The 19335-nt window shown below is 42.3% G+C and overlaps 1 protein-coding gene across 1 annotated transcript in view; it reads left to right on the top strand.

Moving 5' to 3' along the window:
* Positions 1-5999: 5999 nt before the first annotated feature.
* Positions 6000-19335, top strand: part of spag9b (sperm associated antigen 9b) — a 76901-nt gene continuing 63565 nt past the window's right edge. Inside the window, exon 1 of the mRNA XM_034193239.1 lies at positions 6000-6505. Within this exon, the coding sequence (XP_034049130.1) occupies positions 6206-6505 (300 nt within the window). The 5' untranslated portion in view covers positions 6000-6205. The remainder of the gene's footprint in view (positions 6506-19335) is intronic.

The raw sequence follows: 19335 nt of genomic DNA, 5'->3' as shown, positions 1-19335 counted from the left end.
GAAATGGAGCTGATCAGATGTTGCGATCATGTGAATGGATAAAGTGACCAGATTAATTTTTAAAGGTTACTATTTCAGTATCAAAGACGAGTTTGTTCTAAACAAAACTTAACTGTTCAGCAGTTTACAACTGCATTTGGATAATCTGTTACATAATTTGATTCAGTTCGGTTCAGTTTGATAATAATGCATAAAATAAAGTATTTCAAAAAGTAGATCTTGATTTCAAGTTGCCGTCACCGCTTTTTATAGGATTTGTACATCAAAAATGCTGATAAGTGATTGAGTGGGTTAGTCTTTCCATGACTAAATGTTAACATCTGGTAAAGTCACTAAATGTAAAGAACAGATAAAGATGGACTAATTAAATGGTTAAATTTGATGCACCACATCAATCATAAATGATCATGTTTGTGTCGACAGTGATGTTTCTGAAACAGTGATTTAATTTAAAGTTGGTGGATACATTCTGTGGACTGTTCTCTCACAATACAATTAACAAGAAATTGAACAGGTGTACCTAATGAAGTGGCCAGTGAGTGTAGGTCTAATGTCAAAGTCAAATCAGAGGTTGTCTAAAATATGTCTATCTCGGGAACTACATGACGTATTGAAATTTGTGTAAAGTTGTCTGCTCTCATAACAAATGTTTAAGACCTTTGATGTCAGCGGTGGAGTGAAACTGACACATTAGCTGGTGGCGGTGAGGCGGTGCAGCCGTCTGACTGATTTAGAAATGTGATGGGCATTAATTTAAATTATCTGACTTGCTTCCTACACTGTTGTCTCATTGTAAAAAATAAATGACAGAATGAGTGACAATAGTTATTGAGTCAAAAATATAGGATCAGAGCTCCTTAGTAATTTTGAACAAATATGGGGAAAGTGGCATTAATGATTCAAGCTTGACATTAATTCAAGAACTCTATCATGACCTGGTCATTAAGTGAGACAGGTGCTGATTCAGAATTCCCCGTAGATTGTTCAGCATCTCCTTACTGTAGCTAATCCATTACATACATATAATGGATTTTGTCCATTTTATACATAAGTATAATGGATTTCCATTATAACGGACAAAATCTGCTGGTCCACCTGTGTGTGTGTGTGTGTGTGTGTCCCTCTTCTGTCCACAAACAGCACCTCAGAATTGAGGCAAATTTGGCACACATACTTTGACATACTGGGAGTGACATAGGCTATTCACTCTATTGAGATACCCCATAATCCCTTGCGTGCCAGAGAGCTGCTGCAGTCTAAACAACATAGAGAATCCACATGACGACAATTGCAAATGAACATTATATGACCAAAATGGAATTTTTTATGCTTTTCATCACCTTAATAAAAGACTGCTGCACAAGACCCTGAAAACTTGCTAAAACAAATATTCAAAATATTATGTGTCTGTTATGTTTAACCTGCATGGAATCTAATAAATGCAAACCGAATTTCAGACTTTTTTGGACAAACAGTGCTGTAAAGGACAATAATCAGGATGTTAAAGAGCAAACTTCACTTTCCCCCAGAATTACATGAACAGGAAGCGATCGCGGTTCACAGCGATTCCCACTGAAAATAACAGAAAAACAACCTGAGCTTCTGGCATGTTTACATAAAACAAACACAATAACAACATCTAAAAACCCAGAGAATATGTTCGGGTGATTCTTTAACTACGGGCACTATTGGCCTTGTAAATGTAATTTCCACCACACCATTGCCTTACAATATAAAGCGCCTTGGGGCAACTGTTTGTTGTGATTTGGCACTATATACATGTGCTCTGATGTCACTGTTTATCTCCATAGAAACTACCCAAACAATCTTTCATACAAACTGTTTAAAGGAACATTACAGTGTTGTGGTGGAAATTACGGCAATAGTGTGGGACAACTACATTTTGTTTAAAAAAAATCACAACAGTTGTATGACATTGAATACCCCAATTATGTTTTGATTATTTTACTGATATTTTATTCAGAGATATTTTAAAACATTAGAAAAAATGTTTCTTTACCATTCATTTTTAACATTGAAGATCAAAAGTCTGGGTGTGGGACAAGCACAAAACAGTAATATTTGCATATAATGATGCTGAAAAAAGGTGAAAAGGTCATCATAGACTACTAGAACAAATTTCTTAACACACTTTCATTGTCAAGATAACTGAGAGCCTACACAGAAACATTGCGACCAACTGTGGGCATGAGGCCCTGGCACTGGTACGTAAGCTGGAAAAGACTGCTAAAAAGATAGCTAACTTTAGAAACCTCTTAAGATTTAACCTGAGATGCAAACGAAACAATGTTATTCCCAAATGCATGAAGCAGGTCACACAACAGAAAAGATCCAGCACAGTTACCTTAGGAGGATTTTGGGTCTTAGAATTAGAAGGCTTCATTTTAAAATATTAGACCTCCAAAATAATCTTGATAGTCTGCACAAAATGTTAGAAACCTTAGTGGGGGAAGAGGCCCATAATAAGATCACAAAGTTCATAGTTAAAATTCAAATGGCTGAGCATTTAAAAAGTAAGGAGCGGCAAATCAGGATGTTTCACAACCTTTTAGTGCAGAAAAGGCGTATTTTCAGTGGGAGTATTTTTAAAGATACACCCAGACAAATTAGTGACAACAGGCAAAATTGGGTAAAGAATCTATCCAACAGGGTTCTTACACAGACAGAAAAGGATGTGCTCGCTAAAGGACTAAATTTCTCAGTGACCCCTAAACATATTCTGACAGTAGATTACATCACTGCAGTAGAGTCAGCCATTAAACATAACAGTTTGTCAGAGTCAGAAGCTGGGGACCTCCGACTAAGAGTCACAGCAGTGCTGAACAGTGCTAAGCCTCCTCAGTCCAACATCACAGGAGAAGAACTGCAAAAGGACCAAAGCATCCTTATCCTGCCAGCGGATAAAGGCAGATGCACAGTGGTCCTGAACACATCGGACTACGAGGCCAAGATCAACAACTTGCTCAGTGACTCCAATACATACGAACGTCTGAAGAGAGACCCCACGAGCGGCTATAAGAAGAAAATCATTAGCTACCTCCAAAACCTGCAGAAAGAGGGACTCATCGACAGGCAGACATACTTCAGACTGTAGCCTGGGGACGCCACTCCGTGCATCTATGGACTGCCCAAAATCCATAAACAGGACGTGCCACTCAGGCCTATTGTATGTAGCACAGATTCCATCACGTACAATTTGGCCAAGTACCTCAAGTGGATTTTGGCTCCTCTAGTGGGTAACTCAGACCACCATGTGGAGAACACACAAGATTTTGTGAACAAGATCAAGGACCTACAGCTGGAGGCAGATGAAACTATGGTGTCATTTGATGTGACATCGTTGTTCACCTGCATCCCCACTGCTGAGGCCGTCTCTGCTGTGAGGCAGAGACTGCTGGAGGATGTGTCTCTACTTGAAAGGACCAAACTCACACCAGACCACATCTGCCAACTCTTGGAGATCTGTCTCAACACCACGTATTTCCTGTTTAGGGGGAATTACTACAGGCAGATTCATGGTTGTGCGATGGGGTCTCCGGTATCCCCCATTGTGGCCAATCTGTACATGGAGCGAGTGGAGAAGACAGCCTTGACGTCTTTCACAGGCATCTCTCCCAGTCACTGGTTCAGATATGTTGATGACACATGGGTCAAAATCAAGCAACAGCAAGTTGAGGACTTTACAGAACACATCAACTCGGTGGACGCCAATATCAAGTTCACACGTGAGGATGCCAGAAACAACCATTTAGCCTTCCTGGACTATGATGCTACGATTGGAGAGAACAGGCAGCTCCAGACAGGGGTTTACAGAAAACCAACTCACACTGACCAATATCTGCTCTTCGGCTCAAACCACCCCTTTGAACACAAGCTCGGGGTGATCAGGACGCTTCAACACAGAGCCCTACAGGTGCCCACAACTGCAGAGGGAAGGGCTAAAGAACAACAACGTGTCCGGAAAGCCCTCACAGTATGTGGGTACCCACGATGGTCCCTGGACAAAGTGCAGAAGTCCCAGAGAACAAAGAGACCAGATAGACAGGAGATGGAGACAAGAAGAAGAGGAGTGTCTCTCCCTTATTTAGCAGGAGTAGGGGAAAAACTACAGAGGACCTTCAGACAGCACAAAATCCCAGTTTACTTTAAATCCGTTAACACCTTGAGACAGAAATTAGTTCATCCTAAGGACATGATCCCTAGTTACAAACAGAGCAATGTAGTGTATTATATCAGATGTCAGGAAAACTGTAACGAACACTACATAGGTGAAACGAAGCATCCTTTACAGAAAAGGCTATACCAGCACTGCAGAGAGGGCGCCAGTGGACCTCAGTCTGCGGTTCACCTCCACCTTAAAGACACTAACCACACGTTTGAGGACAAGGAAGTTAAAATATTAGCCAGAGAGAAGAAATGGTTTGAGAGAGGGGTCAAGGAGGCATTCTTTGTGAAACGTTTGAAACCCAGCCTTAACCGGGGAGGGGGTCTGAGACACGCTTTATCCCCTGTTTACAATGGGGTACTCAGGTCAAAGGAGTCTCAGTCTTTTGTTCATGGTAATGAGTCATTCACGTCATCAAGGGAGCCATCAGAAAGGCATCCATCCCATCATTAGAGGGACAGCTGTCCTGCTATTAGGTGTGCTAACTACAGCACAATAGTTGCTAATTAGAGCTATTGTTTAGTCACTAGCCTATAGCAGTCTGCATCTCAGTAGGAGGGGTCTGGTTAGGTTTAAAACTCCAGCTTTTGTTGGCCTCTGTTTTATTCTTCTCTACAAGAGTCAGACAGAAGTCAGACTTCCAGAGCAAGAATTTTAGCTGAGGAAGCTTCTGCGATTTGAAGCGAAACGTCCTCGCGTCAAGCAACCCAGTCCAGTCGAAAATTCAAGCTTCTCTACTATTGTAAAGATAACTATAAAAGTGTGAACTTTTTTCTGTTTTTCATACAATATGATCAAAGGACATAATAAGTGCCCATAGTCTAAGAATCACCCATTCACGAGACTTTTAGGCACAATATACAAAGACTTTTATGTTGGGATGTTGATGCTGTTGTCCGTGTGCAGCGGTTAAAGTGCAGCCTGATCAGAGCATCTCAGTGCAGATCTCACTCATTGAGGTGTTGCAGGATTTGAAACATCAAGTTTAGTAGTAGTAGTAATAATAGTAGCGGTCGCTTCTTGAGGCACCTTTAGCCATGCCCTAATAGTTCTCTGGAATCCGGGATAGGTGGGAGGTGATAGCTTTGTTGGTGAAGATGTTAGTTTTAATTTGACTCTCTGAATCAAACTCACCCTGGGACAGGGAATCAGCTTGTATTTCCTAAATGTGTGAACATGCTAAATCAGATGTTTTTATCCCTACATCACTTTTCTATCACTTGTAACATGCAGTCTGGGCTCTGAGTTGTTTTACTAATGTGGTTGCAGTGTGAATGATCAGTTACATACATGGTTGTGGGGGGGGTCTAATCAGATTCAGACTGCATTTGCCAGTCAAATTGTTTTTCTGATTAATAATAATTTTTGCACATATTGTTCCACCACACATCATTCAATATCAATACCAGCGTTGGTATCGATATTAGGATCGATCCGCCCACCTCTACAACAGATCCGAAGTGGAGGTGCATGTTGATTTGGCACAAGTTTTACGCCAGATGCCCTTCCTGACGCAACTCCATGTTGGATAATGGGCAGGGGTGGGGCTTGAACCGGGAACCTTCTGCGCGGAAACAAGCGCGCTTAACTGCTTGAGTGACAACAGTGCAGACGAAATTAAACTAAATTGGCAAAAAAAAAAGAAAAAAAAATAAGTAAATAAATAAAAAAATATTTAGGTCAAAATTTTGCGCAGTAACACTTCAGTTGAGATCTGAAGTGTTCTCTGGTGTTTACGGTTTTCCTGCGTTGGGAGCATGTGATAGTCGTATTTCCGACAGTACGTGAAGGCAGCAGCTCATCTGTTGGACGGGAAAGTCTCCGGAGCCAGAAAGACTTTCAGTTCTGTTGCTAACGAGCTGCCCACAGGAGGAGGAGTGCGGGCGGATTATAAAGTGCGGCGGCGCCTCTCCAACAACAACAACCGAACTATGATCTAAGAAACGCGGTTTGATTACTGCGCCGAAAGTATCGGGACGGTGAGCCTCGGCAGCGGCGGCTAGCTGGTTAGCAGGAAAAATGGAGCTGGACGACGCGGTCCTGTATCAGGACGAGTCCGGGAACTCGGCCGTGATGTCCGAGCGGGTCTCCGGTCTGGCCAGCTCCATCTACCGCGAGTTCGAGCGGCTGATCGAGAAGTACGACGAGGACGTGGTGAAGGAGCTGATGCCGCTGGTCGTGGCTGTACTGGAGAACCTGGACTCGGTGTTCGCGGTCAACCAGGAGCACGAAGTGGAGCTGGAGCTGCTGAAGGAGGACAACGAGCAGCTGGTCACCCAGTACGAGCGGGAGAAGGCGCTGCGGAGGACCGCCGAGGAGGTGCCCGCTTTTTAACACTTCTTATCCGGAGCTCCAAAAGTCACTTTTCCCACACCTATTATTAATTCATATTTTATTTATTCACCTTTAAAAAATGTGCCCTAAACACTTACATTTAACAATCATTGTCGTATTTTAATTTGAAAAACATTTACCTACCATAAAGTTGTTAGATTATTACTAAAACTGATTTCATGCTAAAACTATTGCAGATGTGCAGAATTGTCTTTTGCGTCGCTCTGCTGGTGAAGTGGATCCAGACCAAGAAAACGGATCAGATCTGGTCCGGTGTCTCCTGACTGCTTCGTAACAAACTGCTCAGAAAAATTCCTCATCTGAGCTCCTCCACGATCAGGCTGTGCGTGACGTCACAGGCAAAAGTTGTTCTATGCAGAGTTCCTCCAATCGCGCCTTTAGTTCCTTCAGTTGTCTCCCTTCTTGGTGGCTTCCCTCACTAGGCCCCGTCCACACGGAGACAAGTTCAGGTGTATCCCCAAAAGTTTTGTGACGTGTTGGTGTTTCGTTCACGTGAAACCGGCGTTTAAAACCTGCCTTTTGAAAACTGGTAAATCTGAAAATGGCGGATTTGCGGTTTCATGTTGACAAGCAATACAGAACTTTTCTGAAACAAAGTGGCTAAGGATACATACATCCGTATCTTCTGCGGGACTGCTAAAGGTACAGAACGAGGAGAATAAGCGAAGTGCGCAACGCATCTGCACATGCGTGGGTCAAACGGGGGCAAAAATTTCAGTTTCAATTTATTTTCATTTATATAGCGCCAGATCACAACAGAGTTGCCTCAAAGCGCTTCACACAGGTAAGGTCTAACCTTACCAACCCCCAGAGCAACAGTGGTAAGGAAAAACTCCCTCTGAGGAAGAAACCTCAAGCAGAGCAGACTCAAACGGGTGACCCTCTGCTTGGTCCATTCTACAAACATAAATTACAGAACAATTCACAGACCAATATACAAGAAATGCTATTGGCACACAGGACAGGAGGATCGCCAACACGAATACAACTCCCATCTCTGGATGGAGCTGCACCTTAAACAGAGAGAAAAAACAGAATCAGGCATCAGAAAGACAAAAAATACTGTATAATTTGCCAGCATTAAACAACAAGAAAGAGAGAAATACTAAGGTGATCACTGGCCGCTAGCCCTAATTCCAACTACCAAACTCACACCGCTCCCATTGAATTTCGTATACAGTATCATTAGTGGACTGTGAAAGTTAAGGCTTACAGGGATTGTTTCAAAGGCTTTAAGCCTTAAGCAACGCATACAATAATGACAGCTGCGCATGGGTACTGACATATTTGCGCATTCTGATTGGTTGGTAAGACATGACGTCACTGAGGAATACCCTCCGTATCTTTAGAACAGTCTCTGTAGATATGGGTCCATACCCATAGCCACGGCCTTTCTGAAACGATGTCATAGCGCCACCTCTGTAATCTGAGAATCAGAATCAGAAGAAGTTTATTGCCATTGCCAGTGAACAGGATTCACAGACTAGGAATTTGCTTCGATATAATGGTGCAACATTAAGAAGAGATAAAATGCTAAGATAAAATATAACATATGTGTCAAAATAAGATAAAAAAAATGACATATGAAATATGAAAGGCTGTGTGCAACAGAAAAACAGAGAAACAGAAAAAACAGTGCAGTGGGAGGAGTGCAATTAAAAACCAAAGTACATTGTCTAAAGTGACCCGTGATAAAATGATAAAGTGACAGAGTTAAGCTTAAGGTGACTGAGTTATGAGGAGTTCATGAGTCTAACGGCAGAGGGGAAGAAACTGTTCTTATGGCGGGAGGTTCTGGTCCGGATGGACCGTAGCCTCCTGCCCGAGGGGAGTGGTTTGAATAGACCGTGTGCAGGGTGAGAAGGGTCAGCTGTGATCCGACCTGCTCGGCCCAGAGTCCTGGATACGTGCAGGTCGTGGAGAGATGGAAGGCTACAGCCGATCACCTTCTCAGCAGAGGCCACAATGCGCTGCAGTCTGTGTCTGTCCCTGGCTGTGGCCCCAGCGTACCACACCGTGATGGAGGAGCAGAGGATGGACTCGATGATGGCCGTGTAGAACTGCACCATCAGCTGGACAGGCAGCTTGGCCTTCTTCAGCTGCCGCAGGAAGTACATCCTCTGCTGGGCCTTCTTGATGAGGGAGCTGATGGTTGACTCCCACTTGAGGTCCTGCGTGATGGTGGTGCCGAGGAAGCGGTGACAGACCACAGTGGTGATGGGGCTGTTGGTGAGGGCGAGGGAGGGCGGGGGGCTGTGGCTTTCCTGAAGTCCACGATCATCTCCACTGTTTTCTGGGCGTTGAGCTCCAAGTTGTTGCTGCTGCACCAGGTCACCAGTCGGTCCACCTCCCTCCTGTAGGCAGACTCATCCCCATCCGAAATGAGTCCGATGAGGGTGGTGTCGTCCACAAACTTGATAAAGAGGCACTCATCATTAATGCCATGTTGCTGTTAACAGGGTAATTTAACTTTTTTTTTTGTCTTGGTGGATCGTTAATGGGATTGATTTGCATCGCTAGCAGAAAGATGAAGAAACGACGGCTGTCTGTTTGGAATGCTGACTGAATACATGGAGCGCCGTGATGCTAATAAAATAATTTTAGAAAGGACTTTCAGCTTTTAAAATAAGTTATTTTTTTCTTCTTGTTGGTGGGACAGAGTGATGGTGTCCTCCAGCTCAGGCTGAGAAATGCACCCAGAGCAGACAAACACTGAAGGACTTCTTTAAAAACACTGCAGTTTATGTGCAAGCAATTTCCACAAAAAGGAATTGAAGCAGTTCCAAATATCTTCGTCCAAAACAAGGGTGTCTTATGTGGACAACAGTTTTAGTTTGTGATGATAATCCGTCTGAAAGGACTCAACAGATCAGATTAAAATACTTTATATTTACTCAGTGTGCCACTTTGTAAAGTTTAACTTCTGCTGCTACTAGGGCTGAAACGATTAGTCGAATAACTCGAATAATTCGATTACAAAAAATATTGGAGGCAAATTCTGTGCCTCAAAGCTTCGTTTAACTTTGTAGTACATATGCCAGGCCTGTGTGTGGTGCTGTTATGTCCCCAGGAAAAAACAGAAGAAGACTAGAGCATGCGCATAAGCTGTGTAAACGAAAAAAAAACCCAAAACAAAACCAAAAGCTACATCCCATCACAATTTCAGCCAATCAGAACAGGTGAAATTATGTCTGTTGGGGAAAATCCAAAGAATAACGTGACATTTCATGGCAAATGTACCTCAGCGAGAGCGTAACGATATTGAGCTTCCATCGCAGTTCAGTGGGCGTTTTCAGGATCACGGCTTCTTTATTTACTTTCAGAAGATTGCTCATTTACGTTGTTCCCCCCAAAAAAAGTCTGTTTAAAAATCGGCTGTACAAACTAAAGAGTCAGGAAGAAGAAAAAATATATGTCAAAAAGTCATGCTACTTTATGAATTTTGATCTTTGTTCTGCTGTTTTTTTTCTTTCTCGGCTGTGTACACGCATCCAGCGGTCATTGAGCTCAAGACTGCACAGAGAGGAGACGACAAACACTTTCTCCTCAACTCTCTTAATGTTTTGAGAGAGTCTGTCAGCTTTTGGATCCAGGCGTGTGCAGAGTCTGCTCTCTGTAGCGATCGGCTCATGACACCATGTTGGCCCGGTTTTAGCCTGGTTTTAATGTGGCTGTGTGAACGTGCAGCTGAAACTCTCTATGAGGCTGTTTTTACAGGCTGCCTGAACACAGCTAGATTTCTTATACTCAAACTTTTCACTGTTACTGATATGACTGTTACGATTATGAATATGCACCAAACTTGTCTATAGCTGCTTTTAACAGCCTGTGCTTACGACTGTGCACGCGCAGTGGCACTCTCTACCACTGCTACCAGGACTGCATTGAAACTAACACAGGTATTACTTTAAAAGCGAGTCATGAAATCACACTTATGCAAACCGTGAACCATGGGGGTGGTCCGTTCAGCACACTCACTCACTCGTTTTCTTACTTCTCATTACATTTTTGTCCTCTTGATGTGACATATGGGGCATAGAGTGCTCAGCATGGTCCTCCGTCCCTCCGTTTTCGCTTGTTATCACAATATGTCAAGAACCAGTTGACCAGTTTCATTCATATTTAGCATAAGGGTGTACTTGAGTGATCCTGCGACACTTTGTATTACTGATTTGTGGGGGGGTGGGGGGCATGTCATCTCCTGATGACTCTTGTTTTAAACAAACAAATGTTTTGGGTTATTTTAAACTTTATTACAAAATACTAAAGAAAAAATATTGGCCTATAATTTGATTATTAATCTAAGAGGTTAAACTCTTCAATTTGACTATTTGAAGATTATGACCACTTAAGCAGCGCCTTTATAACTCGCCAAGGGACTGTGGCCCATACTTTGGGAATCTCTAAATTATACAGTATTTTCACTGCAAGGTTCACTCGACTCTATTTGATGGGGCTTACTAGTCTGAGTTCACAATTTTATTTATTCATTTTAACAGAATGAGCTGCAGACAAGTGTCTGAAAACTACTCCTTTATTTCTATAAAAGGTGCAGAACAACACTAATCGGTTTTTTAAAAGTGCAAGTGAAGATTCTGTTTTATCTTAAATAGATCTTAAATGGCAGTTTGTGGATCTTTCAGACTACAAACTGCTATGTCCATCATTAAAAATGACTCCTCAAAGGAATTTTATTTACAAGATAAGAGACCCTAAAACCAACAAGACATATCAAACCGAAGAGATCAAAAGTGGTGTTAAAGCATACTGTAAAAAATTATACTCACAACCTCAAGTCAGTGTAAGTGCTGACAAGGAAATGGAGAAATTACTCAGATCTGTAAACTTACCAAAACTTACAGCAGAAGGAAATAAAGCACTAATCTCACAAATCACTAAAGAAGAAATTAATCCAGCTGTTGCCAGATTGAAAGCTAATAAATCTCGAGGAGCGGACGGATTCAGTTCAGAGTGCTACAAAAGTCTGAAGGAGGTCTTGACACCTATTTTGTTGAGGACTTTTGATTGGGTTCTGACCAACAGGGAAACACCAGCCTCATGGAAAGAAGCAATTGTATCAGTTATTCCTAAGGGCCCCTTCACACACACAGCAAATTTGGTCGATTTGCACATAAAGTGCACATGAAGGAGGAATCGTATGCAAAACGTGTAGAATTGTAGCTGCCAGTGGCTTAAAGACAGAGTGTGCACTGTGCGAACCCATTGAACACTCTTGCGGCAGGTGTTGGCCAAATTACAGGTGACACACACGAACATGTGTCCCACCACTGCTGATCAGAGTGACACCTTGGTCTGTGCGCTGAACAGACGGGGGCGTAGCAGCTGTTGACAACTCTGTTCCTGGACATCAGAGCTGCAGAACATGCACCGTGTTTTGACGGACACGTGCGTGTGTGCGCTTGCTGTCTTCCCATCAAAGTACATAAAAATATATATCACTTCTGCAACGGGCTGGAGAGCGCGCACATTGACAGGCTGTTCCAGCTGGACCGAACCGTCAGTTCATGTGGACACACAGCAGGCGATCTGAACTTCACGTCTGTCTGACAGGACACTGAGCGGCACGCCACAAGACTATATGACAGGATGACAGTACGACAAATACACCACTTCCACTCACGTATCAGTGGAAATACGCCGTACCAAATGCCGTTTGGTCAGTTATCACAGCGCATTTTTCAGAAACTACATTTATCTGCTTGTTGATTTTAACCATTGCACGCTGCTGTTATAAGGCAGTGATTGTAGTGCAGTGGTAAAGTTTCTGTCTGGCAATCAGACTGTGTGGGTTCAAATCCCGTGAATGCCATTTTTTATTATTATTTAACCACAGTTATTTAACTACGGGAGTTCTGTATTGCGTCCCCTTTTATGTATTATTTTTATCAACCCAGTGATATTTATTAATTATACAGCTGGTTTTTATTTTATTTTCCTCCATATGAGCAGCGCGATGTGGTGCAGCTTGTCCCACAGTGCGAGCTGTGTTCCTGCTCGAAAGACACCGTCACGTGTATGAACCGTCGCACCGGGATCGTGCATGCTTGCCCATCAGCGCGATGTTTCGTGGTGCGCTAATTCGAACTTTTTGGTGCTGTTTCGCCGTAATTCGACCAAATTCGCATTATGTGTGAAGGGGCCCTAAAGGAGGTAAAGATAAATCAAACTTTGAAAATTACAGTTTGTTGGTTTTTGGGAATAAAAAGAAGAAAAATGAATAAAAGTAAGTTACTAAAAAAAAAAAATTCTGTCACAAATATTAATCTCCACCTTCAGGTTTAACTGTCTTTTCTTTCTAATTAACTTGAGCTAATCTGATTTGAAAATCAGACCCAAATCAAATCAACCCACGTTGATATGAGACGTGTTGCACTTTGAAGTAAGTGAAAATAAAATGCATATGACTGAAAATAAGTGAAATCTGTGACTTTGAAAGCCTTGTGGGTTTTGCATCGTCTTTACTCTGAAATCTTATCGATACAGCTATTTGATATTTGAGCTTTAAAGCATATCTGTTTCCTGGAGTGTGTCCGACAGCCTTCTGAGGTTGGAGTTCCTCATCTGCCTCATTATGTTTGCAGCCTCTCATGACGGGAAAAGGATTAGCGTCGTATGTACAGTCCTAAACGCAAGAACAACCTTTATTTGTAAGAATATGTGTTTAAGGGGTGACAGGAAGTGCAGTTTTTTTTGCTGCTCTGTATTTTTTCTCGGTGTTGATGTTAGACCTGACAGGTGAATGTTGAATGACAGCGACCACGCCAGTGGTGTCTCACAAAGCAGCGGGTTAATCATTGATGGCGTGTCGCAGCATGTTGCTAATGCTTTAGGTGGAGGTGTGCGTGTGGAATTTGACATTAAAATTCTTCTTCCTCATGCTGCTGCAAATCAGGTCACTCAGTCTGCTGATGGGACGTCCTCGGTTCTGCCCATAATGACATCATGGGTCACATATGGGACATTTCAGGATGTGGCGTTCAGACCATAGGAATTCCTGAGTGACGTTATTCCACGATGATGATGTACTGGGCAGCTCTATACTTACTCCATGACTCCAGATTTTCTGTTCCATAGAGTCACAGTGACTAACTATCTGCACGTCACGTCACACGGTGTAAATCACTCAGAGTGTTTGAACCTCAATGCAGCAAAACCAGTATGGAGACAAAACAAAACAAACCGTGGTGGCTTGGAGCTGATCATTTGGACAAAAAGTCTCTTGCAGAAGAAAATCTGCAGATGAATCCGGCAAAACAATCACGTTGCAGATGCCAGGTCCTGCTTTTCACTTTTCCAAGTGCTGAGGACGGACGTCTCTGTGTCATCTGCCTCAGTAGACGAGAGGAAAAGGCAAGGCAGGAAATTTGTAAGGAAAACCCGCACTTCCCTCTGTTTGTCCCGTTCATGTTGTGTGAACGGCCTCAGTAAACTCCTTTATAATTCCAGCTGGTTGACTGTCATTGATCACTGTGACGTCCAGTAGTAGATAATAGAGCCCGACCGATGGATTTTTTGAGGCAGGTGCCGCTAACGATATTTGGATGAAAAAAATGCAGATAATCGATAAATTGGCTGATTTGCCGATAGCTGATAAATCAGCCGATATTATTTTTATTTATTTATTTTAATTAATAAAATGTTCTTTTTTGGACTCTTAACAAAAAAGGTATGAGCTAAAAGCTGAAGCTTTGTCCTCATATTGATTAACTTTATAACAGATAAGAATTTTCAAGTTCAAAAATGCAATCAAGAATTAAACCTTTGTGAAATTAACAAATACATATCCTTAAAAAGAGTTGTGAAATACATCTAATCTTACTACATAGACTGAGTTAATCAAACTGAGTTGAACTGAAACAGGAGAAATGTGGGGTGAATGTAATCGCAAAGTTATTACAAACAACATGCTTATAAATGTACTTGTATGCTTTTGTCAGCCAATCAGTGCAGTGTGACTGCGAACTATAGGGGCCGGTGATGAACACATTTAAGCAGGGGTATAAGCAGCTCTCAGAGCTCCATCTACTGGACAAACGGTGAAAGGACATTTTACATTGCTGACACAAACATTATTTCAGTAACTGTTCTGTTTATGAGAAATTATCGCCGTTCTATCGGTAAAATTTCGGCTGATAGTGAGTACTTTGAAAAGGACTTATATCGGCCGATAATATCGGCCGGCCAATATATCGGTCGGGCTCTAGTAGATAAGACAAGAGTCCGAGTTTGTTGTATCAAAGCATAAATTTATATGACAACGCTGACATGAAGTCTGAACCCTGAAAGGACGGGAAAGGCGGTCTGCAGTTGAACCTTTTTCACATACTGTAATTTTTTTTTTTGTTTTTAAATTACAACAGATCATGATGGAATTGGATCATCAAGATCAAAACCTCCCTATGTGAAGTTGTTTTGATGAGCAGTAATACCTGTTAGTTAGGAAGCATAATGCAAAAAAAAAAAAAAGCAGCGACCATATTTTATTAGTCAGAGGATGAACGGTTTGGAAAAAGACTCTGGATACACTGGCTTGGATGCAGCTGTTTTTTTCTGTTAAAACAGTTGTTATTGTAATCATCTTTGGCAGACATTTTTATTTCTTATTTCTTATTTATCTTATTATTTGTTATTTATCTTAAATAGTTCTGAACAAATTTGTTGATGAACTATTTAAGATAATCAATTTTATTTTAGAATAATCTTGACATAATTGTCACAATTACAATTTTTCTCCCAAGATTACAATTAAATTACAATGATCTGTTTTGGTTAAAATTAGACATTACATTAGATTACATGAAAAATGTAATGATTAGAATCGAGTATGATTACAGATTGTGATTACCCCATGTCTGCTCTTTGAGCGCATTAGGGGCGTGGCCACTTTGGAGTGACAGCTGGTGTGTTTTCGCTCCGGTCAGTCTGTTATTATTTATTTATTTTTTTTGAGCATTTTATTACAAATACCTGTAATAATGTGGCTTGTGTGGTTAATTCTCAGAACGAATCTTCGGAGACTTATTTGCGTCGAGTGAAATTATCGTGTGAGGTAATTTTGGATGCTAACAGTGTTAGCGTTTTTAGCAGCTATTGGTAGTTTGAGGATATTAGGTCCAGTTAATCCTTGATTACTGATTAAATAAGATGGTCATATTTTTTAATGGCCACACCAAAGCAAAATGGTTATGAGAACCACCACTCAGCCCCCCCCCCCAAAATGTTTTAATAAACACCTGCACAAAGGTTAGCCTGTTAGCTGAGCTAATCAGTGTTCAGACTTCATTTGTCCCACTCAGGCTACCCACAGTGTCAGCCACGCTTTACCGCTTTACCCATATAGCTGTGGAGACGCGTGCACACACATACGTACACACACCAGGGGCAGATCCAGATCCCCCAACCCTTTTCATGGACCAAAAAATCTGCTGACTGCTGTTTGTGAACACACTGTTCAGCAACATGTAACTCAGATAAATTTGTACCAGACTGTGATTCAACAAAGTGTAGCAAGGTTGTTCACCTTTTTAGCCAAAGACAGTTTAAACGTTTTCTGTTAGTTGTCATCATAACGTCATAGGATCACATTCACAATTATAAAATACAAGTTCAAATGAATAAAAACAGGTTATAATGTGTCTTTTTTTGTGATTGCATGTTGTGGTGAAAGACTGTATGCACCAAAATGCAGGAAATGGCATCTAAAAATTTAAAATTTTCTGAGGGTGGGGGCATGCCTCCAGACCCCCCAAGGGAAACGCAACCATGACACATTTACAAATCCATGCCCCCCACATTACAAAATTCTGGATCTGCCCCTGTGTATATATATATACACACACACACACACACACACACACACACACACACACACACACACACACACACACACACACACACTGTGGATTAACCACACTGTGAAGGATTAAACAGCTTCTCCTCATGATACAAGTTAACAACAGACCCAGTTTCTCATCCTTGTCATCCACTTGTCATTATCATTGTATTGTGGATATCTGTGGATGATAGAAGAATAAAATTGAGCTTAGGCCTTTAAATAAGTGCACCCTGCCTACTGATGCCATTGCACACTCACAGTAGCTAATCGACGTACAGACTGGAGTGGATGTTGAAATTACGGAGCCAATGTGGACATGATACACGAGTGTGTTATCCGAGAATTGGCACCGCTAAAAAATAAAGGGACAGGGGTCGTGGCCAGTTGGTTGGTGCACTTGGTTTCAATCCAGAAGGTTCCTGGTTCAAACCTCACCCCTGTCACATTTCTCCATGTAACGTTGAGTTGTGTCAGGAAGGACATCTGGTGTAAAACTTGTGCCAATTCAAGATGCAGATCCACCTGGGATCTGCTGTGGTGACCCTGAGTGAAAACAAGGGAGCAGCCGAAGGGTCTTACTATTGTTTTCCTGTAAATTACTTCCTAGTACTCAATCTCTTGTTAGATAGATTTGGTGGTTATGCACAGAAATACATAGATGGCAAAAGGTGGAAATATACTTTAATTAATAATCAGATGTGGTGGACTTTGATTACCCAGCAAAACTCATTTTCCAGAAACAGCTAAAATGGAAAAAAAAGTCCTGAAATAAGAAGTCTGTGTCAGTCTCTTAATAGAGTGTGATAGAGTGGAGCCTCGTGTGTGTGTGTGTGTGTGTGTGTGTGTGTGTGTGTGTGTGTGTGTGTGTGTGTGTGTGTGCCACATGTGTTTGTGAGTTTGTACTCGACAAAGACATCATTATTGGGTGAGTGTGGGGGGGGAAGAGTGCGTGATAAGATGCTAGAACACTCATTCTCTGGAGTGTTGTCATGTGCACAAACCTTCTTAGGTCACATGACGAGCAGCAGAGTGAAGGAGATGGAGAGATGTTTGGGTTTTTGTTTTTTCCCTCCACTAACTTGGCTTGTGTCCTCCTTGTGTCAGTGTTGTGATCACTGTGTTTCACAGCTCATTTGTGTCTTTGCAGTCATATTTCTCATTTCTTCTGGTATCTGCCACAGCAGTTAGCAAACAAGAGAGTTTTGCTGTTGAAAAGAGAAGTTTTGACAGTGAGTTTGATGTTATACCTGTTACTCAAATGACTTGTATACTGACTTTACAAATGAGCCATTAAACTAGAGATACTTTAGGGGACATGATGGTCTAGTGGTTAAGCATTGGACTTGAGACCAGAAGATCTTTGGTTCAAATCTCAGCCTGACCTGACTTGAAAATCACTAAGGGCCCTTGGGCAAGGTCCTTGATTCCCTAGTTCAGGGGTTGCAAAGTTCGGTCCTCGAGAGCCACCTTCCTGACACTCTTAGTTGTCTCCCTGCTCCAACACACCTGATTCCAATGAAAGACTCGTTAGCAGACTTTTAATGAGCCTTTCATTGGATTCAGGTGTGTTGGAAGAGGGAGACAACTAAGAGTGTCAGGAAGGTGGCTCTCGAGGACCAAACTTAGCCACCCCTGCCCTAGTTGCTCCCGGTGTGTAGTGAGTACCTTGTACGGCATACCATGTATGGCAGCCACGCCCCCATATGTTCAGCATCCAGACCAAGGTGTCGCTCTGTGGTCAGATGAGAGGTGCCTCGCCTGCGGGGGGACGCGTGAACCACACACATGTACGCATGCGTTGGGGGGTGGGAGTGTGCAAAACATGTACACGTGTTGTGCGGGGAGCTGACACTTTGGCAAGCCACGTGTACTCTGCAACGCCACACTCCTGGGGGAACGTAGACAAATTTCACAGCCAGCTTGAAAGTGATCATCTGCTGACTGTTTTCGTGCTAATAGCGCAAATGGCCACACATTTTCTAAGTGCCAAAATGAGCGGTGTTAGATGTTCGTGTGTGTCACCTGGAATTCGGCCGACACCTGCCGCGAGAGGGTTCGATGGTCTCGCACAGCGCACACTGCTGGTGTGCGCAAATAGTCGGAGCAACAGGTATACGAGGTGTTGGAGGCAGCTCCAATTTTACACATATTGCATACGATTCCTGCTTAATACGCATTTCATCCACATTCGTACTAACTATGTGTGAAGGGGCCCTAAACGGGGTATTTATAGTGAGTACGGCTTGAAACCGGTTTGATTGGGCTCCATGGCAGTAAAACATTTGAAGCTGAAGCAGCGTTTGTTGCGTTTTTTGTTCAGAGTTTAACAGCTTTAGCTCCTCTCTTTTGTTTTTGGGTGGGTTGCCAGGTCTGCACTTTATTAAGTAAGACTGTTAGGAGGCAAGCCAGATTAAGGCGTCTCATCCCGTTTTTGCACTTTTTTGCATCGTGTGTGATCGTAGTAGACCAGTGCCCTGTGGAATAGCCCTGGTACACTGAGAGTGAGCACAGGTGGTCTTGAGCCAAGAACCTTCTGCTCTGGAATCAAGCACACTAACTTCTTGGCCACCACCCAATCCATTAAAATACAGATGCTATACTAACAGGTAAATTCTGTCCAGGTTTCAGTTTTAGTTTTTACATGAAGAAAGATTCAACATTTTCAAATCTTTGCTCTGATTAGATGCAAAGTCTTGCTTTTGCCTTTGATCTGGGGTTCATTTGAACATTTACAGATTATGCTTGCACCCCCTCCTACCATCCTTCCTGTCTGTAGTCTAGCCCAGTATTATGTTAATGCCCTTAGCGGCTTTATCAGGAAAGTACTTCATTACCACTAGTTCTTAAATGTTCTCTGGGCTTTCCAGACCCTTGCTGTTTAGTCTCCATCTCAACCTAAACCTCCAAATGACTTGTTTCTACCCATGTCCTGATGGTT

The sequence above is a fragment of the Thalassophryne amazonica genome, chromosome 18 (genome assembly GCF_902500255.1).
Source record: "Thalassophryne amazonica chromosome 18, fThaAma1.1, whole genome shotgun sequence".
NCBI classification, from domain to species: domain Eukaryota; kingdom Metazoa; phylum Chordata; class Actinopteri; order Batrachoidiformes; family Batrachoididae; genus Thalassophryne; species Thalassophryne amazonica.
The sequence above is the reverse complement of the archived record's forward strand: the minus strand, read 5'-3'. Positions and strand labels throughout refer to the sequence as shown.